This window comes from Mixophyes fleayi, chromosome 4, assembly GCF_038048845.1.
Source record: "Mixophyes fleayi isolate aMixFle1 chromosome 4, aMixFle1.hap1, whole genome shotgun sequence".
In the NCBI taxonomy this organism is placed as follows: Eukaryota; Metazoa; Chordata; class Amphibia; order Anura; family Limnodynastidae; genus Mixophyes; species Mixophyes fleayi.
The window spans coordinates 235,978,113-236,005,408 of NC_134405.1; the positions used below are offsets into that span (position 1 = coordinate 235,978,113).

The 27,296-nt window shown below is 37.0% G+C and overlaps 1 protein-coding gene across 2 annotated transcripts in view; it reads right to left on the minus strand.

Annotated features, from left to right (window-relative positions):
- The window catches only part of PTPRB (protein tyrosine phosphatase receptor type B), a 97,818-nt gene that overhangs the window by 12,861 nt on the left and 57,661 nt on the right, over nucleotides 1-27,296 (minus strand). For both annotated transcript variants that reach the window (XM_075209523.1, XM_075209524.1), the window contains 19 exons: nucleotides 26,757-27,020; nucleotides 26,377-26,640; nucleotides 25,680-25,943; nucleotides 25,307-25,576; nucleotides 23,346-23,609; nucleotides 22,657-22,920; nucleotides 20,449-20,730; nucleotides 19,757-20,035; nucleotides 18,698-18,847; nucleotides 15,845-16,088; nucleotides 14,312-14,418; nucleotides 13,036-13,141; nucleotides 11,742-11,825; nucleotides 11,642-11,659; nucleotides 11,472-11,553; nucleotides 10,149-10,239; nucleotides 9,592-9,668; nucleotides 8,797-8,931; nucleotides 1,250-1,372 (listed from right to left, as the gene is read on the minus strand). In XM_075209523.1, the coding sequence (XP_075065624.1) occupies nucleotides 1,250-1,372; nucleotides 8,797-8,931; nucleotides 9,592-9,668; nucleotides 10,149-10,239; nucleotides 11,472-11,553; nucleotides 11,642-11,659; nucleotides 11,742-11,825; nucleotides 13,036-13,141; nucleotides 14,312-14,418; nucleotides 15,845-16,088; nucleotides 18,698-18,847; nucleotides 19,757-20,035; nucleotides 20,449-20,730; nucleotides 22,657-22,920; nucleotides 23,346-23,609; nucleotides 25,307-25,576; nucleotides 25,680-25,943; nucleotides 26,377-26,640; nucleotides 26,757-27,020 (3,368 nt within the window). The remainder of the gene's footprint in view (nucleotides 1-1,249; nucleotides 1,373-8,796; nucleotides 8,932-9,591; nucleotides 9,669-10,148; nucleotides 10,240-11,471; nucleotides 11,554-11,641; nucleotides 11,660-11,741; nucleotides 11,826-13,035; nucleotides 13,142-14,311; nucleotides 14,419-15,844; nucleotides 16,089-18,697; nucleotides 18,848-19,756; nucleotides 20,036-20,448; nucleotides 20,731-22,656; nucleotides 22,921-23,345; nucleotides 23,610-25,306; nucleotides 25,577-25,679; nucleotides 25,944-26,376; nucleotides 26,641-26,756; nucleotides 27,021-27,296) is intronic.

A 27,296-nucleotide genomic window follows, 5' to 3' on the forward strand; every position in this document is an offset into this window, starting at 1 on the left:
AGTGTTTGGACCCACACTTCACTGATAAGTGACATTGGGGCCATGAATCTTTCTAATGATTAAATGTGAAAGTAACACTATTTGTAATGTCATTGATTTATAAGAAATGTATACCCTAGCCCACAGCTGCTCTACCTTTTAAGTCGGAACGCCAAGTATCAGTGTGCCATTATTTTGGGACTCCAAGTGTCAGTGTGCTACTGTACTGATATTCCAAGGGGTATTATTTACTAAACTGAGGGTTTAATAAAGTGGAGATGTAGCACATAGCAAGCAATCAGATTCTAGCTGTCATTTTATAGAATGTACTAAATAAATGATAACTAGAAACTGATTGGTTGCTATAGGCAACATCTCAACTTTTTTAAACCTACAGTTTTGTAAATACCCCCCAAGTGTTTCTTTGCTATTCTTCTTGAAGGCCAAGTTTCAGTGTGCTATAATTCTGGGACATCAAGGGTCAGTGTGCTATTATTTTGGGACTCCAAGTGCCAGTGTGCCATTGCTCAGGGATCTCAAAGAGTCACATTGTTCTGGGATCCAAATTGTCCTTTTGCCATTGTTCTGGGATCCCAAAGTCACACTGTGCCATTGTTCTGGGACCATGAGTGTCAGTATGTCATTGCTTTGGTATGCCAAAATGTCAGGGTGCCATTGTTCTAGAACCCCACTGTTCAGGTATCCCAAAACAATGGTTCATGATTTCACTGACTGCATATCTAATAATCAGTATACCCCAAATTCTGGTCTGACGCTTGGAGTCTCTAACCACAGGGTGCGCTAACCTAGATGCAAGACTAATTTTCCTGGCAGAAAATGTAAATATACTGTATGCGGTCTGTATTTAGTTACAAAAAGTCCCATTTACTTGTGATTATTGCAAAGTGCTCTTTTATATAGTTCCACCTTGTATGTCAGCTATAATTTTCCTATAGCAGCAATTGTGATGTCAAGGCTAAATGCCACAATACAAACATTGCTGTGGCCACATCAATCAATCTATGTTTGCAAGTTCTGGAAAGGTTTCCAAATTTCACAAAATAAATGGTGTGACCTTTTAGCAAATATGAGGTCTACCTTTGTTACAGTAAAGGGCACAAATCAGAGTGATGAATTAATGAAGAGTTTTGTAAAGTATGAATTACATATTGCATACTCTGGCATCGATTTCAAGTGTTTGATAAATGAGACCGAGCAGCAGTGGAAACTTTCATACTCTTTAATCTTCTTATGAGGGAAAAGAGCTTACACTGCAGATTTTGAATTCTCTTATCGTCCATTCAGGAAGCACGGATTCTGACAGCATCTGAACTATGAGGTCCCCATAATACAATGAATCTTGATCGAAAGGCCAGTAATGATCGCATTTTACCTGTAAGGAAACAAATATAATTAAGTTCATACTGTGACTGATCACAGCTGTATGTTATATGAAATGCTAAATACGGTCATTGACTGTAATAAACATTTTACCTATGAAAACTATCAGTTCTAATTATTAAGATCCACAGTTAAGCTGAAATCTATAATGATTACTAATAACAATTATAGACAATGTGATGTTAATTGCTAAAATATATGTTAAAAAGAAGTGCATATTAGTTCAAAATAAAAAATTTAATTTAAAACAAATATAGCGAAATAATCAAAATACTGCACTGCAGTTTTAGGTTTTGTTACTTTACAGCCACTAGAACATTCAGCTCTAGCAAGTGCTTGAAAAACATACTTGTTATGAAACACCCATGTTTCTGTGCACGATCAGCCTGCAATTTTTCTTGAATCATTCAAGATAAACAGATATTAACAGGGACACTGAAGACTTAACCAGTTTTAAGTGGTCCTGTTAAACTACGTATTTGTTGCACAAATACTACTTAGAATTTTAGGTATGTCATCTGTCTGATGCTCTTGCAGGCAACTCCATTCTTGTGCCATGTGCATTCCGTGTAAAGGAAAGAGAGGAGATGAATAATGCAGGCATTCTAGTAGTTTAAAAAGAAAGCAATGTCCTGTGACTGTAGCTTGTATTGAAAACAATACAAAAAACATAAAATATAATTTTTTTATCTTTGTCATCAGACAAGCACTTCAATATGTTAAGGACATTGGTGTATTATGTGATATAAAATATCCATTTGAAGACAACACTAACCCTATGATTTATTTTCAATTTACATGTGCCTGTTGTAAATAGTTGTATGGATAATATTATTTCTATGTTTTTGTCACATAACCAGACTATCAACTCCCAAAGCCCTTCTATCAATCTTAATCAATCTATGCCAAGATGGCATCTTGTGGTCATGGTCTAGTTGCATTTGGAAGGTGGCAAGTCAGACGTCTTTAGGGTTGCAATGATGTAAATCTAGACATTGCCAATTCCAGAAGGTTGTCCTCAAAGAGTCATAGCTTGCAATCAATCTGTGTCTAGCACAGTGATGGCTAACCTGTGACACTCCAGATGTTGTAAAACTACAAGCCCCAGCATGCTTTGCCAGTAGATAACTAGTTGATAGCTGGCAGAGCATGCTGGGACTTGTAGTTTCACAACACCTGGAGTGTCACAGGTTAGCCATAACTGATCTAGCATATACACTAACTCAGGGTTAGACAACCTATGGCTCTCTGAATTTTGTGAAATTACAAGTCTCAGCATACCTTATCAGCTATTATATTGCTATCGGCTTGCAAAGCAAGCTGGGACTTGTAGCATCACAGACTAGCGACTACTCCATCCTAGCACATAAGGTAGGATAAATAATTTTATCATAATTACTTTCTTTTCAAAATATATATACCATGTCAGCAATAAACTGCTACAGTGTGACTCTCAATTACATGGCCAAAACAATTATCTTACATAACTTAAGTAGTCCACCTATCACTAATTTTTTGGGACAATTATGTTCAGAGCAGCTGTTTCAACTTTCAGAAAAAAGTTTAAATAAATCCAAAAGTTTTAGATATTTGAAAGTTCAAGTACTATATTTGCTTACGCAATATACTGTGAATGATTTTGTAAAGGTTAACTTGACCTTTAAACATTTTATTCAATGTCTCCTTTCATGCTTTACTTGAAGATAAATGATAAATTATGTTAGACGGAGACATGTTTATGTCATTAAAAGTCAAGCATTATTTTATGATTCCATTGAAAGTTAAAAATACGAGATAAAAATACGATTATGAGTCGCTGAGGACTTCACAACTGGATTTTTCCTAAACTAATGTGGAGCAGAAGAGGCATCCGAAGTCTTATAAAGGTTTTTCTTTTTATTATTTTAATGAAAGCGTCTTGTTTATCTATGTTGAATTACCGTGACATCTACTAAGTAGAACCGATTTTCCTTTGCAGAGCTTTATTTATTATTTTCACTTATTCTTATCATGCTGACAATAGCACTATTTATGTTTGTAATTCTTTTTTTTCACTAGAGTCTTTCATTCCTCTTGCCAGCACTTAATAAGAAGGTCCCCAACCTCTCATCTCCATTGGTGAATTACATTTATACACTCCGTTGTTATAAACACTTTAATTCAAACTCTAATTTAGTGGCAGGTCACATGATCATCGATTCTCTATTGTCTGCATCAACTTAATCTGTACAGAATGCTGCTTTTAAGAGTGCACAGAGAAACAAAACAATACATAAACAATATGCACATGTAGTCACACTTTTCCAAATATTATCCATTTGGGTGTCATGTTTATTGTTATTAGAAATAATAAACTCAATTGCTCATGTTGTTCTGTCTGTCGAATCCTTCCTAATTCAGACCTTTTATTTTCCCTCCCTCTCTTTCATCTGCTATTAGCACAACTGTACATTAAGAGTCATTTACAAACATGAGGAAAAAGAGGAAATCCGAAGTCCTGTGCAAGTGAGATTAACAAAAGCTATAGTCTAATTAGCTGCTGTGATTATTGTACATAGCCCTGATTACAGAAGTTCCCCTGAAGCCTGTGATAATTTATATCAAGTAGATTTAATATATTTTTAAAACTAGTTCTCCTTAATGGATATTTTATTATTCTTTAATAATTTCCACACTGACCTTTATTATGCATGTGAAAGAAACTTTAATAACGAGTAATTTTGACCTGAAAATAGACTTAAAATTTAAAATGTACATTCACTACCAATTGTTTTCCCTCTCCTTGAATAATTCACTGTTCATGATCTACTAATTGGAAGAAAAGTGAAGGATATTTATGCACAATGCTGCTTCCCTGGGAACAATACACTGAACATGGTGCATTTTGTTCCCTTTAATTTTCTTCTATTTATATCTGGGTTTTCCCTTATGTCATGAAATTGTATAGGGAGACCATTATCCCCATTCCTGCTAAATCACCATTCTTGCAATATCCCCATCACCATTCCTGCATTATCACCATCCTCATTTATGCAATATAATCAACACCATTCTTGCGATATCATGATTCCTACAGCATATCCATCAATATTCCTTCATATGACCACTACCATTCCTGCAATATTCCCAGGGCCTGATCAACCACTAGGCTGACCAGGCTGCAGCCTGGGGCGCTGGGTCCAGGGGGGCGCAGCGCTGCGGGTATTTTTTTTTTTTATTATTTTTTTTATTATTTTTTTTTCTTCATTCATTTGTTTTTTCGGGGTGGGGGAGGGGGGGTCGCCGCGGGTGGGGGGGGTCGCCATGGGGGGGTGGAGGGCTTGTCGATCAAAAGCATTGGTGGTCAGTGGTTAGCAACACACAGCCAATCGCCAGGCTGCCTGTTGCTGTGCAGCAGACAGGAAGCAGGACGTCTTCACTTCCTATCTGCTGATCTGAGGAGAGGAGCGACGCTGGCATAACTACAGGTAAGTGAAGGGGGGAACTGCCCTGCATATCTATAGGGAGGGGGGGAACTGCCCTGCATATCTATAGGGAGGGGGGGGGAACTGCCCTGCATATCTATAGGGAGGGGGGGAACTGCCCTGCATATCTATAGGGAGGGGGGGAACTGCCCTGCATATCTATAGGGAGGGGGAGAACTGCCCTGCATATCTATAGGGAGGGGGAACTGCCCTGCATATCTATAGGAAGGGGGGGGACTACCCTGCATATCTATAGGGAGGGGGGGGAACTACACTGCATATCTATAGAGAGGGGGGGGAACTACCCTGCATATCTATAGGGAGGGGGGGTACTACCCTGCATATCTATAGGGAGGGAGAGGGGGGACTGTCATGCACATGTATAGGGAGGGAGAGGGGGACTGTCATACAAATCTATAGGGTGGGAGGGGGGGGGCTGCCATGAAAATCTATAGGGAGGGAGAGAGGTTGATATGTATGAAGGAGGGCAGAGGAGGGGGGCTGATATATGTGACTGGGGGAGTTTTGATGTGATGGGGGGATGATAGCTACAGAGTGGAGGTAAGGAAAGTAGCTGCAAGGGGGATGGATGCAGGGTGGGAGGTAAAGAAAATGGCTGCAGCAGGGGTTAAGGAAAATGGCTGTGAAGGGGGGTTGTGGTTAAGGAAAATGGCTGCAGGGGGTATTTAAAAAATAGAGCAGCTTTGGGGGGCAGAATCTCATGATTGTGTGGTGGTCACATGGGTGGTCTCAGCAATCACTAGAATACTAAATATTAGTGAGATGGGGCTGGTAGAGGTTTGTATTTGATTGACAACAAATATTCAGATATTGCTTATATATGCCTGTCCAATGGGGTACTTTTAGCTGGCCATAATGTAGTGTTTTGTTTTAACTAAAGGGCCTAATCATTCAGGGTTTGCATTATAATACATTTTTGCATTTTCAAAACAGGACGCCAACTTTCCAGAAGCCAGCGAGAGGATAACAAAGTTGCAAGAGAGAAGAGCAAGAACAGGTAAGAGACAATGGCACAATCTGTCTAAATTTGAATGCTGGAGAATACACCTGAACATTCATATTCAGGAGTGTTCCTATACACCTATATATTCGGAGGAGGGGGGGGGGGCGCTGCGGCCGTATTAGCCTAGGGCGGCCAGAACCCTTAATCAGGCCCTGAATATCCCCATCATCATCATCATCATTATTATTATTATATGACTGCATTGTTCTGTCCTAATCAGGCTGCTTCTTTCTATAACAAAACACTCACTTCAGCCCATAATGCAGCCTCTCTTACTACATATAGTCTATGATGATCCAAACTCCAGCCATGGCACAACAAACAAACCCGCTACCTGCAAAGGCGCTCCAGCACTGCAGAGTGCCACTGGAGGAAATTTCGTTCCTAGCCCAATTTCCTCCACTATAAATTCATCATTTCATCTTACAGTACTGCCCTTTCAATTGCCAAACAAACATTCTTCAAATCTCTAATATCCACCCAGTCTTCCAACTCACATTGCCTCTTTGCCACCTTCAACTAACTTCTTTGCCCACCTGCACCTCCTCCTCCTTCCTCCATCACTGCCCATGATTTTGCCACCTTTTTCAAAGACAAAATTGACACCATTCGACATGATATTTCCTCATGCCAAATCCACTCACTCCAGTCACTCAACCCACCTTTACCTACACTCCCCAATCCACTCCTTCCCTCTCCTCCACTGCATGCCCACCTCTAACTCACCTCATCAACCTGTCTCTCTCAACTGGCACATTTCCATCCTCCTTTAAACATGCGCTCATCTCACCTATTCTAAAGAAACCATCTCTCGATCCAGCCTCTCTCCCCAACTACCGCCCTATTTCTCTCCTCCCGTTTGCCTCCAAACTACTTGAGCGATTAGTGTACAAACATCTGTCTCACTTTCTCTTCTCTCACTCCATTCTCGACTTTCTGCAATCAGACTTCCGTCCCCAACATTCCACTGAAACTGCTGTCACAATAATGACCAATGATCTACTTACTGCAAAATCTAATGGTAATTTCTCCATACTCATTCTCCTGGAACTCTCTGCTGCTTTTGATACTGTTGATCACCTTCTTCTCCTACACACCCTTCACTCCATTGGTCTTCATGACACTGTTCTTTCCTGGTTCACTTCCTACCTATCGAACCGCTCCTTTAGTGTTTCTACCTCTGGCACATCCTCTCCTCCAATCCCACTATCTGTTGGGGTCCCACAAGGCTCTGTTCTTGGCCCTTTACCTTTTTCATTGTACACATCTTCTCTTGGGGCACTAATTCGCTCATTTAGCCTCCAATACCACCTATACGCTGATGAGACCCAAATATATATCTCTTCTCCTGACCTCTCTTCTTCTGTACTATCTCGGGTAACCAACTGTCTTTCCGCTATCTCAACATGGATGTCCCAATGCTACCTAAAGCTCAACATGTCTAAAACAGAGCTTATTATCTTCCCTCCTGCCAAAGTTACCACCTGCCCTCAAATCTCCCTCACTGTCAATAACACCACAATTTCCTCAGCCTCCCAAGCCCGCTGCCTTGGTGTCACACTTGACTCCGCCCTCTGCTTTATTCGTCACATCCAGACTCTCTCCCAGTCCTGTCGACTTCACCTTAAAAAGATTGCCAGAATACGCCCTTTTCTTGCTCAACATGCTACCAAAATTCTTATCCATTCTCTCATCATCTCCCTTCTTGACTATTGCAACCTCCTGCTATCTGGCATTCTTGACACCCATATGTCCACATTTCAATCCATCCTAAATGCTGCTGCAATACTGATCTTCCTCTCTCACCGCTCCACATCTGCTGCACCACTTTGTAAATCCCTACATTCGCTCCCTGTTTCCTCCAGAATCAAATTCACATTACTAACCCTTACCTACAAAGCCCACAACAACACTACCCCTGCATATATCTCAAATCTCATATCAAAATACTCTCCCTCCCACCCTCTTAGATCTACTTCTGACCTGCGCCTTGTCTTGTCTCTGGTAACCACCTCTCACTCCTGCCTAAAAGACTTCTCCCGAGCTGCTCCCCACTTATGGAATTCCCTACCACGTTCAATCATACTTTCTCACAGCCTTCAAATCTTTAGATGCTCTATGAAAACCCATCTCTTTTTTAGGGGTGACCTTATCATCGATAACACTATTCACACTAATGCACCCTCACAACTATACCAATCTCCACTCTGAACCACTTTTTCTCCTCTTGTTTCAGCTGTGCCCTCTTCCACTTACAATGTAAGCTCTCTAATGAGCAGGGTCCTCCATACCCTTTGTTTTCATGTCTTCATTTTATTTTGTCTACCTTGTATGTCCCTGTTTTATGTATGCACTGTTTTCCTTACTGTACAGCGCTGCAATAATAATAATAATAATAATAATAATAATAATAATAATAATAATCAGTCCTGGACTATAATTATAACCATTTCTGAGACATCACCATCATTGTTCGTGCATTATGATCACCGCCATTCCTGCAAAATCACTATCACCATTCTTACAATATCACCATCACATTTCCTGCAGAATCACTATGCTCATTACTGCAGTATCACCATTACCATTCATGCAGTATCACCATCACCATTTCTGCAATGTCATCATCTCCTTTCCTGCAGAATCACTATCCCCTTACTGCAGTATCACCTGTCCTGCAATATCCATCACTGTCTCTTCACTATCATACTATTCCTGTAATATCACCATTATTCACTATCACCATCACCATTTCAGCAATATCACCACTACAATTCCTGCAATATCATCATCTCCGTTCCTGCAAGATCACCATTACCATTCCAGCAATATCATCATCTCATTTCCCTCATGTATTGATACACTAGATTTAAGGTTGCACACATCTTTATGTTTATCTCTAAATCAGATCCATCGTCTTTAACTTACCCGTCCTTTTTCTACACACTGAGTCACCATCACAATGTTGTGCACATTTTGCTCCCAGACCATTTTCCAAAAATCATCTTTGGTACCAGGAAGAGGCCCTTGTGTAGCGATATATTCTCTGCGAAAGCTATTCCCCTACAACATTCAGAGTTGAAATAAAATCTGCTATTATTTCAAAGCAATGTAAAATATGAAACATAGTATTCTTCCAATAGTGTCATATTTTTAAGGTCACCTGCACAATGTGTGATCACGTGTATGTTTTTGGGCTATATTCTGTAGAGAATATAAATTATACTGTCTGCCACCTGTTTGGTTGATTAAAAAAAGTTCTATTTAACCAATCTCTATTTATGTATTTTCGAGAACATCCATAGTACTTGTTGATTCTGACAAATTTGCTGGGAAGTGGCAGCTGTAGTGAATCCTTTGTCAATGAATGGTTCCTTCCACTGAGTTATCTTATTGATGTCATAAGATTTTGACAGAACAGCTCAAATATGATGATGTCAGATGTGTGACATTATTACAAGTAGGGCATAAAAACTCCACAAAAGTGGATTTCAAAATAAGCCCTATCTGTAATCCTCAATTGTCTACTTTGGAAACTGATTAACCCATATCATTTGCTTTACAAGTCAATAGAAACAACAAGAGGACAATGTGTAGATGTTAGAACAGGAGACTGATGTGCAATTTTGTTGTAAAATCTGTGTCATGCTCCAAAGCAACAATAAATACAGTCAAGTTTACTGAGTCAACTTAACATTCTTCAACACTGAAAGTTTGACCTACCGGTGTATAACTGGCATTAATGTAGTCCGAACATGGATCATCATCAACATTGGAAAGTTTCACTCTGGTGAAATCATCTAAGGATAAACAGAAATACAAATAATGAAATTGTAGCCTTTGCTGGGACATTTTGCAGAATGAATGAAAAGAAAAAAAAGTTACATTCATTTACGTATCTGTGGTCAGTAAAGCCAGGATATATCTTATTATCCTTTTCCGTTAACAGGATATTTCATGGTAATACATGGTTATCATATTATGATTGTATCCATGACAAGAAGTACATTATGCCTGGTTACATTACACATGTCCCCACTTAAATAAATGAATAATAATAATAATGAGGAACATGAATACCATCATCTGCATCAATACGCATATTATACATATGTTGGACACTACTATGGAAATCACTGGTTTCATTTAGTGTTTCTGTACATATTGCTAAAAGCTATAATGCTATTATTTAACAATTCTCAGTGGGTATGTCTGTATTATTGTGTGTTACCTTCCTTCCTAGTTATTTGTGTGTCACAATCACCACCAACAATACTCACAAGGCAGTATATTGTTGTATCGATTTTTTCCTCTGTTCTCTGGTAAAAGTGCTGTGTCAAAAGATTGGTTTCGACCAACATCTTTAAGGTCCTAAAAAAAAAACATTGAAAATCCTTTAACATCTTTTGTAGATACTGTTACATAGCAGTCTGTTTATAGACATTGATTCAAGTCAGCACTGTGTCAGGTTCTGAGAACCATCAATTGATTGTAATGAGAAATCTCTGAAACTGTAATTTTTGACATATATGTCCATAAAAACTGAACTTTGAGGAATGGAGTAGAGAAAATGCTCAGCTGACAGCTGTCACTGGTGATAAAGGACAGTTCCCATTTTTAAAGATTTAACCCTGAACTTAATAACTTTTGCACATTACAACTAATAATGCTTTATATTCAGTATGAAATAGTGGCTACAATTCCAATATTACTACTGTTAGAGTAAATGTTCAGGCATTGTTTTAGAGAAAGAATGTAATGAAACAGAGATGATAGTGATATTGCTTAACTTACATTATATTATGACATAAATCGGTATGTACTAAAAACTGACTAAATGCAGCAAATGGTGAGTGTCTTATGTATTAAATAAAGGTAGTTGGTGCTAGTTAATACAAAGTATCCTAGTAAAGCTTTCCTTTGTTTCCTTGATGTGTTATTTGTAAGGCTTTCAAGACTTGAAAATAATTGACCATACAGATATGGAGGAAATAAGATAATTCATATCTGTGTGAGAAAAATGAATAATGCCTTTATAAATATGTCTGTATCTAAAATACTAAATGATAGATACATGCAAGCTTGGGTTATCAATTAAATACCTATTATTACCTTTTTCCTTATCACTACAGAATAGTGTAGCGGGATGTGTGACTTGTCCAACAACAAAGTATCTAGGAAAGTTATATTCACATATCGGCACTCCAAATTTTAGTACTTCTCCTATCTAAACTTACATAACACACTAAGGAGTATATTTACTAAACTGTGGATTTGAAAAAGTGGAGATGTTGCCTATAGCAACCAATCAGATTCTAGCTATTATTTATTTACCACATTCTACAAAACGATAGCTACAATCTGATTGGTTGCTATAGGCAACATCTCCACTTTTTCAAACCCGCAGTTTAGTAAATATACCCCTTAAAGTCATGACATAGTTCTCACACAAAGGTATCCACTGACTACAAAAATGCTTCATGTTTGAATTACAAAAATTGATCAACCATCACATTATTTAATAAACATGTAATTATGATCAGGTTGTTGGCAGTAACTGTTAGATTAATATTTTAGTTTTGTACGTGTTTTCTGAGGTTCACCTCGTATTCCTGGGACAGCAAGTAGTTGGAGTCTGCTTGAAGCTTGCTGAAATGGACCTCAAATTGGTTTGATTTGATTGGACTGCAATGTAAGCAAAGAAACAAAGTAAGATATAACTGGACCACACTACAAAAACGATAATGAGTTTTATATTGCAACTTTGGCATACCTTGAAGTCCGTCTGTTCCTATAAATAAATACAATTTTGGGTAAGTATCTTTTTAAAAGTAATATTGTGGAAATATAAAGATAACCTATAAAATCCTTACCCTTTATGTCCTATGTTTAGTTGTACAGACGAGGGCCTTTCTCTCCTTGCATTCAGATGTGTATTCATTTGATCCTGATCATAGCTGGAATACAAATACTTCATTGTACTCTGTCCACTTATTATGTTCATGTAATGTATAGGCTACACAGTAAATGGAAAACCTCTTCACATCTAGATCTGTAATTAATCTTTCAAGCCTTATATGTTACATGTCTGATGAATGATGATGATGACACCAGCAGCACTTCTAGCCACTTCTGATTGGCTGTTTGAGTATTAATGTATTGATCCTTCCAGCTTAAAGTACCTTTATTCATTAGCATTACAGTTATATTATGCCAAGTTGAGGCAGTCCATTTAGATTTTATATTTTAGTTTCCATTGGGCTATTGCAGAAAATATCCTACTGGATTTATAAAGGTATTAATGACAGATGTGAGGGAGTTTGTATGTCATCACAATTTAAATAAAATATACAACTTTTGCATTTATTACTAGCACTGTCAATGTACTATTGTCTTTTGTGTAACAAAATAATACACTGTCAATCTGCATCTTTATTATTGTACTGTATTGTTGGCATTATGAATGTATACACCTGACATAGAGATACTGCTGTAGTTTAAGTTGGGCATATCTTGAAGAACCTGCAGCTCAACATACACACAAAAGACAACAATTTTTGCAACAGACTTTTTATGTTAAACTCTGAATGTAGAAAAGTTAGGTCCAGAGAGCACAGAGAGTAGGCAATTACATGGGCAATGATCACACTACATTTATTGAGAATATAGAGGCTTATGCATTGTTGGACACAAACTGTGCTTTCAGAATATAATGACGCATCTTGTGCTTACGGTCACTTATGGCCCCATATGTTTGAAGATGCGGAACGGGGGAAGGAGGGGCCATGTAAGGGTGTGTTGTAACAAATACGACTTACGTAGACTGAAACATAGATGCACATGCTAATATCTACAGATGGGAAACCTGCGGGTGCTCAAACACTTGGTGTAAATTACAAACTGATTGTGATTATAATCTTAGCTGCGTCCAGCTCAATATACCCATAGAAGATGCGTTTTTCTTTTTAGATGCAATGTCCATCTGCGCATTAGACAGAAACTACATCCAGCTTTACATGAGGCACATAATATATGTCAGATCTCTAAAATATCTGTATATCAAATAGTATACCAATCATCATAACACAATTAAGTACAAAGCTTGACCTGTATAAAGAAATTCTACAAAAGGATGTGATTTTAATAATATGATATTTGAATACTTACACTCTCCTGCATTTCTGGCGGCAAATCAGTAACGAAGTGACTCCAATAAGAATAACAATGAGGAATAAACCAGCACTCACACCTTCTATCACTCCAACCAGAGGTTCTGCAAATTATCAAAGGTAAATGTGATCAATAGATAGTACAGTATTGATATATTGATCTAGTATCTTTGCTTTAAATACATTTCTTTAAATATAATGTATAATAAAATATATATAATGGTACGTGCTATATAAAACATAAATTACATACTGGCTGTACTTTTCTATACAGATGCCACTTGTAACAAAGTGCCGTTGAGTGCAGAAGGAGCGTGTTTCTTGTACATTTACACTTTTAAGGCCTGATTCATTAAGGATCTTAACTTAAGAAACTTCTTATTTAAGTCTCCTGGACAAAACCATGTAACAATGAAAAAACAGTCAGTATTTAACTTATGTGCAATACAGAATACTAATTTTCACCCCTTGCATTGTAACATGATTTTGTCCAGGAGACTGAAATAAGAAGATTCTTAAGTTAAGATCCTTAATGAATTAGGCCCTTAGTGAGCCCCTCTCCTTAGTTTCACCTTTTGTCAATTACAAATTGAGTATCTTTGACATCTTGTGACATTGCTAACAGTGTCCCATTGGCTGGAACATTCAGATTTGGTGATAAATATGTATGACTAAATCTGACAGACATGCAGTTGATAGGTGGTTGAGTGGCACATTTACAGTAGTGAAAAAAGAAAATGTTTCTATCAACCTTTCAAGTACAGTAGAACAAGTATACAAGTATTCTTACACTTTATAAATAAAAATACAAATCATGCTCACAAAAGAAGTAAAACTAAAGGGAAGGGATAAAATTAAACAGTAAGAATACAATATAGAGCAAAATGGGTAACCATCATCTACTCACAATGGTGGTAGCGATTTTGTGGTCCAAACCAATATCACGTAAATAATATTTACTCCATCAATATATCTGACATCTTAACTTAAAATATTTAAAATGTGCTACTGATTATATATACAATTTCAAGTTCTCCAAAATAAAATTGATCAAATTAAAGTTGTACTATTAAGTCAGTATATTAATAATCTTTAGCAGAAATTACATATTCTTTTTAACAATTAAATAAGGAGAACATATTGTAATACAACTATTTACTATATTTATTTAAATACTAAATGCAGCTCTGTATATGAGTAGCAATACTAGGTAATTATGCACAGTTCATAGGTCACTGCACACAGCATGTACTTAGAAAGTGATATATTCTCACCTGCTTCTGTTGTGATTGGCAATGAGAAGAAAGTATCAGCAAACAGGGGTTCTGAGAATTCTTTTAAATCTTCAGAAAACAGCTGTGTAAAGGCTCTGATGCTAATTCTAGAAAAGTAAAAAAAAAGCCAAATGAATTGCCTTTGTGTTGTAACATCCACATTGACCTTAAAAATGTACTCTACGAAAACATAAATAAAATAAATATAATTTTAGAAATCATTGGATTAACATGTTTTTTAATAGCATTTAAGCTGAGATTTTAAAGTGGTTGACACAACTGAAAAGTGAAAATCAATAAAAGTTTCTATACAAACTTCTACACTAAAAAAATGTTCAGACTAAAATACAGTTAACTACAATGTCACAGTTCAAAGCTCTGTGACTGCAAAACAATTGTAATCTGAACACACAGGTCTCATTGATGCTTTAGAGCAGTGTTTCTTCAAACTAGTCCTCAGAGTGCAGGTTTTCCACGTGACAAGAGAAATAATTATACCACCTGTGGGTCTGTTACAATGTGTCAGTCATTAATTAGTACACCTGCGTAAAAGCAAGGAGATATGGAAATCATGCACTGTTAGGGGTCCTGAGGACTAGGTTTAAGAACCACTGCATAGAGCAATGAACTTCAATAATATCTTCTACATCTGTATACATTTTAAAACATGTAAAGTATATAAACAGGTATATTTTGCATCCTTAAAGTGTTAACAAATGTTAATATTTGAGTAATGACATATCAGCGTCCACTCTGAAAAAAACAGTGACATATGTTGATAGAGGATTTCAGTAAGAATGGTAGACTTCTAAAGTAACTTCCACAACTCCTCTTCTTATACTAAATCTGCCAACTTCCAGCTACATTGCCAAACAAATTAAATGTTCCTACTACCATATAAAAAAAGTTGCTGAATCTGTTAGAAACAAACAGATTTTGAGTTTAACTGCTTCCTCCCATGCAGCAAGAACCCATAAATATTTGATTTTCTAAAAACAATATTGTGTTGTGGAAAGCTTATGTTTGTGGTATCTGTAAAATAAACCATTACGTTTATCATTGTTTTGAACTGTCCTTGACTTGTACAGACAATGCTATATTTTCAAATGTTTGTGCCTGGATGATTTTATCCTTGACAATGTTTTTTTCCCATATAGTTTTGAATTAAAAAAATAAAATTGGAACCTCAGAGTGATACTTCACAAACCCCACTTTACAGAAATACTGAATACCATACAATTATTATGAATAAGAATGAGTGTGCCTCATAGGATGTGCATGAATATATATATGAGCAGAAATAACGTCTACTTGAAGTATATACAATATATTCTAATGTTGTCTGCAGAGCATCATAGACATCTTTGGTTTTGACTGTGAAATAATTAAAAAATGTAATATACTGTAAGGCTTTTTTTTTTTTGCGATCTATATTATATTTGTCTTACATTTGATCACATGACCAGAGAGCCGTGTCCCGAACATATTGGTTCATCCAGTCAACTAACACCTCACAATTGCAATATGTCTAACCTGTAGGATGTTCTTGGTTTCAAAGGACCATCACAGAATTTATTTTGATTTAATTCACATTTTCCTCCCAAGTTTTCCATTTCACCACCCAGTTTAATTTTGAAAGTTTGGCTACTGTAGTCAGGAGTTTCAGCACATCTGCTTGCAAAGTAATTAGTCTGATAGGCTTTTATGGAGCTGTTCCTTTTGTAATCGGTGTACGTTGGCAGGGGGTGAATTGGCTCTGGCTTCAGATTCTCATTGCCTAAGATAAGTGGAACAATTATAAAGCAAATCAACTAAAAGCATTTAATTCCTACATTTTCTACTTAGAAATTCACTCTAAACATAAACAACACCGTTGTATATCCACTCTCAAAAATACAGCCCTAAATAACCATCCACTTCTGACCCGTTATCTCAAGCGTCATTGTAATATCTACATTTAGTAGGATTTCAGTTCTTTATCACTAACTTAACCATGTGAGTTATAAAAATGATTCTATCATTCAGTTGCGCATCCCACTATATAACACTTGCTAATGTCCATTAATGTGTTATATTCTGTTTTAGTAGCCTCATTTGTCAACTTTAATTCAAAGAAAAACTGTATCTGCTGTATATCCCAGTTTTGTTTTAATAATTGTGATAATTAATACCAGGAAATGTGGTGTCCAAACAAGTATAATAGTATCTCTTCATTTACATGCTATAGTTGTTTTGGTGATGTTGAGAATTAACACATGCCCATATATGTCATAAGAAGAAGGCTCATATTTAACCTTTTTGCCCCTCTAGACCTTTTTTATTTTTTAATCATTATGAAACAAGAGGCAGAGTACTGTCCCTGAAACTATCCCACTCTAGGCCTGGACCTATGTGGACTTTCCAACTTGCTCATGTCCATTTCCGCCTCTCCAGACGTAATTCTAAGATATGCTCAAATCTATATATGAACATATTTTGGTGCACAAGCTCAATATGAAATGCATATATTTACACCACAAAACTAGACTTACGTCCAGCTGTAAATGATACCCCTTAATCACATGTGTATTAAACAAGTAATTAATACATACAATCACATACTTTGATGGTAGAAAATAACCAACAAGTTCTGCTAGTCTTTCTTTTGTGTGTGTGTGATTTATTTATTACTTTTTTGTGTGTTCTGCTTTTTTTGGTATGAGAATTTAAAAAGCAAACAAATTTTAGATCAAGTCTGAAAAATAGCGATATGTTTGTCCCTTTGCTCTGTTGTTTTTGATATTATATCACCATTAATTCTATATTTTGTTTCCCACATGCATTATTTTACATATTGATGCATTAAATGTAAGACTCTTCAATATTTGATTTCTCTATTTGCTCTAAACCACCTTTGTGGGGTATTAACCGTGTTACAATTCTGGAACAATTGGTAGTGCACTCAAAGCTTCAGATACGTAGCAGTATTGTATCACTAATGTAAACAATAACTTTATTAAGAGGGCTATGGTCATCATACCCAGATGTTCTCGATAAGGGATTATTAATGTCATGCTGGATTGAACATTGTTGGGCCTGATTCACTACAAATACTTGATAGCTTTTTTGTACACTGAAATTTAAAGTTGATATTTGTGTGCTACATGAAAAAACAGTCAGTATTTAACTTATGTACAAAACAGAAAACTAATTTGCACCCCTTGCATTGTAACATGGTTATGTCCAGGAGACTTAAATAAGAAACTTCTTAATTTAAGATCCTTAATGAATCAAGCCCTATGTCCTGAAGGTACATCCTACAGTTAGATTCAGGCTTCATATGAATATTTTATGAAACAGGAACAAAATAGAAATCAAGCACAATATGGAAAACAGGTACGGCGCTAACCCTCCAATTATAAAGTACTATGGTCACAATACAATGTTCATACTCTATTGTCCATAAGTCCCAGAATAAGAGATAATGTTCTCCTTCAATATAGTAAAACTGGAAATGTTGAATGTTGGAATTTCAAAGTACACACAGAGACACGTTCTTTCTCCCCTCCAAGGACCTGACATTCGGTGCAGAAGAAAACGGTAAAAGGAAGACGAGTTGACTGTGACCGCATTGCCTTGATAAAGATTGACCAAATTGAAACGCGTCGGTAGGGGGCGGTTACCAACGGAGAGATACGGACTCACTAATGTTTGGTCTTGATCGGACAACAACGGCGTGGGGATTTTATCCAGCTGGCTCCTGATCGTATGAGAAGGTGTAAAGTAAAATCCTACGTGCCTGCGTTTAGTCTGAATGGGGTTACATGTCAGGAGGAGTAACGTGACATAATAGAAGGGACTTGGATACGAGTTCCGGAAGTCCATATCAACCACTGTTTGAGAATCATTTATGTAAGTGCATATCCAAAACGGATGTTCTTTACTCACGGGGTGTCTGTAATAACATAAGATCACCTACATTGATATCTATCGGTACAAGGAGTTGTCTGATTTTTTGATAGATAGTATAGTGACACACACTGTTTTTTGATCTCTTCTATGTGCACAAAATTGGAGGGATACTCCTCTGGATATTTGGAGGGGAGAAAGAACGTGTCTCTGCGTGTACTTTTAAATTCCAACATTCAACATTTCCAGTTTTACTATATTGAAGGAGAACATTATCTATCATTCTGGGACTTATGTACAATAGAGTATGAACATTGTATTGTGACCATAGTACTTTATAATTGGAGGGTTAGCGCCGTACCTGTTTTCCATATTGTGCTTGATTTGAATTTTTACATACCTGGGTGGATGTATGTAGGATAAGAGGTGGCTGCTTCCTTAGATCAGCGCGGACAAAGCCGAATAATATTATATAATAGGAACAAAATAGAGGCTTACCATCTGCTTCTGACGCAATCACGGTGAAGTATTTTACAGCTCCGTTTGTGTCACTGAACCAGCTACAGTTAAAACTGAAGTGGATTGCTGACTTGCTAATTAACGTATCTTTTTTATTGACTCTGATATGAATAGGCGGTGGTGGTGGGCCTAAAAAACACAACATTTTATTTTACAGTTATTAAAAGTGAGTAAAAACATTTATACAGCATACAAACATTATCTAAATTCTTAAGGTGCAAGGTCCTTAAAAGAAAGAGTAGGAGAGCACAGTTGTATATTTGTATATTTATTTTAATTTTTTGGGGGGCAGCATAAATAAAAACTGAAATATAATATAATGAACAAGATTATATTGCTCTACTGGAAAAGTACATCTGCAGCAAAATATACAAAAAAAAATGACTGAGTGGGTTTTGGGGGTCTCACTTGATCTGCTTTTCATACTATGCTGTGACATCTGTTTGTTCTGGAGATAAATGAAGGTAAACAGGTATGGCATGTGCTGATTTCCTGATGATGGCCTGAGCACTGGCCACAGTGCACTTACATTGTGTTTCAGATTATCTTCTATTTAGATTATAGGAAATACTTCAATTATGGAATTGAGACATCATGGAACTCCCTTGTAAGATCTGAGACTTATCCATTTACTTTACCCATTTACTAAAACATTAACCGGCACAGTATAAGGGATCTGTGGGCACATAATTGGGATGGAGGTAGACTAAACCAACAGAGTAACCTGTCTTCTACTTAGCATTGTTGTATGTATTGAAAAATGCTGTGACAGCTCAACCACACAAACGGAATACTTGCATTGCGTTCTAAACAGAATGTAATGCCAGATGAATACTGGCAAAAAGAGATCTATTCATCGTTATGTCATGTCTGCTGTCCACATAGACCGTAACAAAATATGTTACACCTTGTTAATGGTATTTACCCGGCTATAAGCATTTTCTTTTTGGAATGTAATCTGAGTATTCTATTAGTGTGGATAAGCCCTATCAGTACTAAGCACTTACAATTCCTTGTTATGTTCTCATCAGTACTTACAATCTATCATGGTTATGGTGCTGTCCTCTACCATCTGGCTTATCATGTCTGCAGAATGCACTTTGATAGAGACAACATATCTCTTGTGTGGTTCAAGATGCATGATTGTGAGCACTGATTTGTGTTTTTCAATCCTTTTGGAGTACTCCACAAGATCAGTGCCATTCTTTTTATACTCAATGCTATACCCATCAAAGTCAGAATCTGGAGGTGTCCATGCACAGGAGATGGCAGTGGAATTCTGAGGTCGGCAATGAAGATGTTGTATCTTGTCTGGTTCTACAAGAAAAAAAACATCAATGGTTGATAGTTGATTCATTTCACATGGCAAAATTCACTGTAGAAGCTCACACTATTCAGAAAGTCAGTAAATTCCTACTAAGTACCCTAATGCACCCATTATACAATCCATATCTGTGAGTTTTATCAAACGTCAACTTCTTGCACACAAAAAACATAATTTGGTTGTAAATGTGCAACAGCAAGCACATTTACCATTTCTGTTTAGAAATTGCCATTGCCATTTCTGTTTAAAAATTGCCATTTCTAAACAGAAATGGCAATTTCACCTTTCTGACTGCACTTGCACTGTGCATCATAAATGCCACCCCAGATAGCAAAAAATGACAGCAACTGTAAGGTTTAAGTTGTTTTATATTAGAGACACAAATCAGTTTAAAGAGATGTCTTACTTGTTCTCACAGTGCCCATAATTGGCAAGCTTAGAGTCTTCTTCACATTTCCACTGACACTTCTTACGCTGAATTTATAGAGACGCCCAGGTCGAAGGCCAGTAATAATTCGTCCACCGGATTTGCCAATGTTGTAAGGGTTAAAAACTACCAGTGGATCTGTGGGCGTCCACTGAAGTTCAAAGTCATCATAGTCTGTCCACTCTGGGGGTCTCTGCCATGTTATAGACACAGAGGTATTCTTTACATCAGTAAATGACAATAAATTTGGTGGCTGTGGAGCTTTCAAAAGAAAAAAAATATAATATTAAACTTCTTACTAAGAAGCAATTATACAGTATCTATTAATCCTTAAATTATATGTACATGTAGTTAGAACACATATTTGTTTCATTGCAGAACATGCAAAACAGAACAATTGATTCAGTATAAGGACATTTAAAGATTCACTTGAAGCCAGCAGTTCAACAATTATTTAACATCAATTACAGAGTCTCATTAAAATGTCCCTTCTAGGTACTAAATCCAGTTGATATACTTTGACCTTAAAAGAGATCATACAGTGTAATACTTCGGCTTTCATTGTGTAGTTGGCAAGCAGTCAGATTACACACATAATACCCAGTAAAAATTAGTTTTTTGACAATTCAGAATAAATGTACTGTATAAAAAAACCACATAAAAGTTGTAAGAACTAACTCAGTATTTAACATTCTATATTGGAGCATATGGTTGCAATCTGAATGATTGTTCTGAGTGGTTTATTTCGTTATGTGGTTCAAAGTCAGCATTTCAAGCTTTTTGTTCATTAAAGTGATCGGTGAAAAGATGCGTATTTAACTCAGTTTCAAATATATCAATATAGCATGATGCTATTTTACACGTGTTAGCAAAATGTTATTTTGTGTGTTGAATTTAATATACAATAATTAGTAAATGGTTTATATATTGCAGTTCATCTGCAGTTTTTAACTATTTAAGTAGTTGAACATGTTCACTTATAACAATGTTTTTCCTATAAATATGATGTTTATGTTATAAAAATGAAAACAAAACAAAATCTAGGCTACAATAAACAAAATAACCCTTACAGTTATTGTCATGGTAATATAGGGATATCTTATTATTCATATTATTATAGAATCAAATTTTAAGAGAACAACTAATACAAAGCTCAATGCCTTTAATATGTTTGACATTGTTTAGGTCTTCTGAAAGATATAGTTAAGCACAGAAATGTTACTGTTTGCACTTGTAATATACACATTGCTTTGTGTGATATGAAATAATACCTTGAGCCACCACTGGGAGAGCACTAGTACATTCGTATGGGGGCTATGTTTCTGAAAGCTCGCTATCTCTTCTTGTGTTATCTAAGAACTCAGAGATTGCATACTAAAGCATTCACCACTTAATGCAGTGGTTCCTAAACTGTTTCAGTTCGTGGCACCCTTAGAGTCTCCATAATTTTTTCAAGACACAACTCCAAAATAATTACAGAGCAGTCCCATTTTTTAAGTATTTGAGTCTAAATAACGTAATAAGTATTTAGGTTAGGACAGAAATACTTAGTAAGTTGTTTGAAAAAATAAGACACACACTGTGTGGCCCTCTTCATCCTCACACTGTCTGCCCCTCTTCATCCTCATTGTCTGCCCCTCCTTCATTCTTTTGCCCCTCTATTTCTGTTTTCTTTCACCTTCCCCTCCGTTTCTTCACTTACCATTCCTGGCCTTCTTTCTTCTATTTCTTTTTTCTTCTCTTCTATCTTCTCACCAATGCAGCGGCGCCCGGGACCCAGCATCCTCCTCTCTCCTGCCGCTTCTCACTGACATTCAGTGATAAGCAAGGAGGGAGGAGGATGCTGGGTCCCGGGGCGCCGCTGAATTGGTAAGTTTTTTGTCCTCAGGCCACGACACCCCTGTGACATCCCCGCAACACCGGCGCACACTTTGGGAACCGCTGACTTAATGAATGTCTCAAGGTCTACACTATAAATAAGTACTATGCATCAGGATGCTTACAGGACATGGCCCCCCTATGGTTAAGTATTGCATGGGACTGCATGGAACACTTAACAAATGAGAAATGTGCCTGTGCACCTATGTGTGCCCAAGGTTGCACAAAATGCAAATGCTGTTGTTATAAATATTTTACAATTAGTAAATGACCATTAGAATCATTGTACAAATGACTGTTCACAAGTACCTGTTCTTGCTTCTGCAGTAGCTCTATTAGTCAGGTCACCGCTGTTGGTCACTATCACCAGTTTGTACATCCTTCCAGGAACCAGTTTCTGGAAATGGCATTCACTAAGATCCTTCCCTTGTAACTTTTCTTTTTGTGTACCATTAGGATTATATAGTATCAGTTCATACATATCCACATCTCCCAGCGCCTGGGTCCATTGGAACAACAGACTATCAGATGTATTTGTGTCTGAGGCTTGCAGAGAGCTCACCGGGGCTGGAACTGTTAGGTAACAACAACAATAGAAACCATTTATATATTCACCATAAAACAGCTATATCTTTGGATCATTTTCCCCACAGATTCTGCTTTTGTTTCCAGTCTAAAACACCTTATAAGCAGGAGAGACTTTATTAAGTCCATATAGAGAGTCCGAATAGGCATGTGTCAAGATATACCAAAGCCCCTTATCACATTATTGATATTGTTAACATTTACTTCATGCCCGTTTGTTATAAATGGTTATGGAAAAACATTTAAATGTAAATATGACTGGTAATAGGTCCAGGAAATAGGTTGAGCACCGAAATACAGTAGTGTGATGTTAAATATTAATTCTATTTTATATATTCTCTATAATAGGATCTATCTAATATACAGTATATATATTATGTTGCATCATCAGTATGACTGGACTTAATCATTACCTGTCCTTCCATAGATTGAGGACTCGTTAGTCAGCGATCCACTGTGAGTAACAATAACCATTTTATAGAGACGGCCTGGCAGCAACCCCTGGAATGAGCAATGGCGGAGAACTTGGTTACCAGACTTTCTGTCGTGCAAAGTGTTGTCTGGGTTGTACAGAAAAATGTCATAGGTGTCCAGCTCTCCCTCTGAGCTAGTCCATGTGAATGACAGGGTGTCTGTGCTGTTCCCTGTGATCTTAAGACTGGTAACTGCAGCCGGGACTGAAAATTAAATGCACCAATTTATAAAACATGTTAAATTGGATAATGACTTTCACACTGAAACATGTTATTTCATTCTAATTTAGTGTTAACAATTGTTTTATTACATCATTTAAGTATAAATAATGCTTAATTGTTTTGTTCTAATATTGTAGGCAACAATGTAATTAACACTTTGCTTCATATAGATGGCATTTGAAACCACAATCTTAACTAATCACTTTGACAGGAGTCTGATATCCCTAATCTGTCCTGTTTGTAAACCCTGCTCCTTCCATTATCTAACTCTCAATGTCTGGGATCAGAGATTCTATCATGTTTGTTATTCAGAGCCTGGATTCTGCCATGTTTGTAACTTGTCTACTTGTCATCCTTTCTGTGTCTGTTACCATTGTAAAGTGCTGCAAAGTATATCAGTGCTATTTAAATAAAGGTTAGTGAATAAATAAAATACATATCTGTATCACTTCTCAAAAAATAACTAATACACTCCTTTGGGTTTCACTATTCCTTCCATTTGAATGACACACATGTATCTATCTTCTCCGGATCTTTCACCATCTGTGTTGGCCCATGTTACTGAATGTCTTTCTGCCATTTCATCTTGGATATCTTTTCACCACCTCAAACTCAGTGACAAACTGAGCTATTAATCTGTCCAGCAGCCCACAGCTACTTAACTGACATCTCAATTTCTGTTGACAGCACTGCACTTAATCCTTGCTGCATTGGTGTCATCCTTGATTTAGAGCTGTCTTTTGTTCCCTACATTCAATCTGTCTCCAAGGCTTGTTAACAGCCTCTAAGAAATATATCCTGAATGTTTGTGCATCTCATACACCACACTGTAAAATCTTTAATTCATGCACTCACAATCTCCCACATTGAAAATTGAATTTACCTTCCCACTGGTCTTCCCCTAATCAGACTTTCATCCCTACAATCTAGTTTGAATGCAACTGCTGGTCTAATTTTCTTTGCAAAATATTCTTCTACTGCTACTCCATTCTGTCAGTGTATACATTGGTTGCCCTTTATTTTACCAAACACAATATATATTACTGTTACTAACATAAAACACTATTAACAAAACTGCCCCAACATACATCCCTCTGCAACTCTCATCCTTATTCATTAATTACTCTTATTCATGCTCATTCCTCCTTGCAGGAGTTTTTATCAGGGTGCACCCACTCTGTAACCTTCCCTTCCTCATACAACAAGATTTTCCCCTAGACCCAGAACCTGCAATTATTACCTGGAAATTTGCTTCTTTGGGCAAGCTTATCAAAATTTTATTTCACGGTCTTAGCCTTCCTAGGCTGCCCTACTTGATTACCATCCCTCGACACAGCTCACTCAAAAGTATATGTATTCTCATTCTATACTGAGACAGCTCTCGTAGCCCAAAACCAACAGTCCTAAAGCTCCAATAGGCAATTTTTTTCTGGCCGGACTAATATGCAATGTGTGGCTCTTGACATAATGTATCAAACTTCTATTTTTCTATAGATTGTAAGCTTGTGAGCAGGATGCTCTAAACTTTCTGCCTGTCTCTAATACCCAGTCTTGTTTTTATAACTGTGTTTGTTCTCAGTTGTTAAGTGCTGCAGAGTATGTTGGTACTGTATAAATAAGTGTTATTGTTGATAATAATAATAATAATAAAAGTAGTAATAATAATTATTGTCTGTTACCTGTTCGTGCTGCCGTTTCTTCTGCTGTGCTGAAAAGACCGCCACTAACCGTGAATACCCGTATCTTGTACATTTTTCCTGGGATAAGGTCTTCAAACTTGTGTGATTTTGTGGTAGCTGGCACAGACTTATTAATTATAAGAACTCCTTGGTCATTAAGGAGAAGGAGGTCATATCTGTCAGCAATGCCTAGTGCACTTTGCCAGCTGACCACTAGCAAGTGACTGTTGTAGACATTATCTGCTGACAACCTCTGAACTCCAGCAGGCACTGGAATATAAAATAAAAGACACCCCATATACTTAACCATGATAAACATATATTGTATCTTGCTAATATAAACAATTAGGATTCTCTAGAAGTTCGGCCTTACTTGTTCGTCCAAAAGATGTCAAGTTTTTGTGTAGCCCTCCACTGTTTGTCTGCACTGCAATCCTGTACTGCTCTCCTGGATCCAGATTGTTGAAGGTGTGTTCATAGATGTGCTTAGATATAGTCTGGAATTCTATCTGGTAGTTCTGACGGAAGATTGTCACAGTGTACGAATCTACATCGCCTCCCCCAGGTGTCCAGTTCACTTTTAGACTATTTGTCATTCCATTTGGTGAAATGTGAATATTCTTAACAGCACTGGGAACTAATGAAAAAAGGTAAATAACAAAAACATGTACAAAAGGGTATGATCTATACATATAACTGTAAAAAATGACAGTACAAGGTTCTACTTTTATTTATTCGGGTTGTCTTTAAATGTACTTACTATGTTTCATGCTCTTGTGAAATGTCTATCTGTCATGGTACTCCTTTGTAGTAGACTATCTTTGACCTGAACTTGCAGAAACGTCTGTATTTTATGCAGCTATTGACCTTACTTATGAGGTTGGAGATCATTTATACATAACTGTTATATGCGAAAAGTTTTTATATGCTTTCAAGCAGGGAAGCAATTAATATTAGCACTTTAGTGAAATAACTGTCTCTCATTCATTGAATATTGTGTCATACAAATTTGACCATGTGAATGATTGATTTTATTGCCAGAAAACTTGTAGAATATGGCAGATTCATACCTGTTAATCCCTCCACAAATGTTGATCTCTGTGCGTCACCACTGAATGTCAACACAACTATTTTGTAAAGGCGACCAGAAGTGAGAGAGGTGAAGCGGTATTCAGCAGCTGTGTTACTTAGTGTTATCAGTGGGAGGACCCTCATGTCGTTGAACAGTAGCTGAAGCTCATAGCGATCAACATCTCCGTCAGCTCTTGACCATGTTACATGGAGCTCCTCGCTCCCCCTGCTGGCAAGTGTCAGCTTCTTTACAGCCTCTGGGACTGATAAGAGATGGACATGTTAGGTCCAGTAATAGCCATGAATTATACATCGGCATTATATGGTAAATTGTAGAGATAATATAAATAATTTATATATAGAAATAAGATGCACTTACAGGTTCTGCCACTTGCCATAGCACTAGACTCATATTTTCCACTTTCAGTGCTAACAGTTATACTATAGAGTCGTCCTGGCACAAGGTTTGTGAATACACACTCGTTTTCCAACTTGGAGACTACATCAGTTTTGCTGAAGCCATTGTTGTTCTTAATGGTCACTTTATACTGATCAAAGTCTCCAACAGCACGTAGCCAAGATACTTTCAGGTAGTCACTCCTGGCTGCATTGCTGACTGTTAGCCCCTGAACCGGAGAGGGAACTGTAAAACAAAATTATGATATTTTACATGTATGAGATGAATAGAATCTACAAATATAAAATATAAAGAGAAATGTAAACTACTTTGTAGGCTGAAATCAGCAGCGTGACCACCAGCAATATGGTCAATGTGCCTAGTAAGCCACCACTATACAACAAAACCACTTATTAGGTGCAAGACAAGGAACACCCGACTGTAAAACCCACCCATTATTTGATATAGCTAAAGTCGATATGGTGGCAAAGTAACATTGTGGCTTCAATTCTCATTGTATCT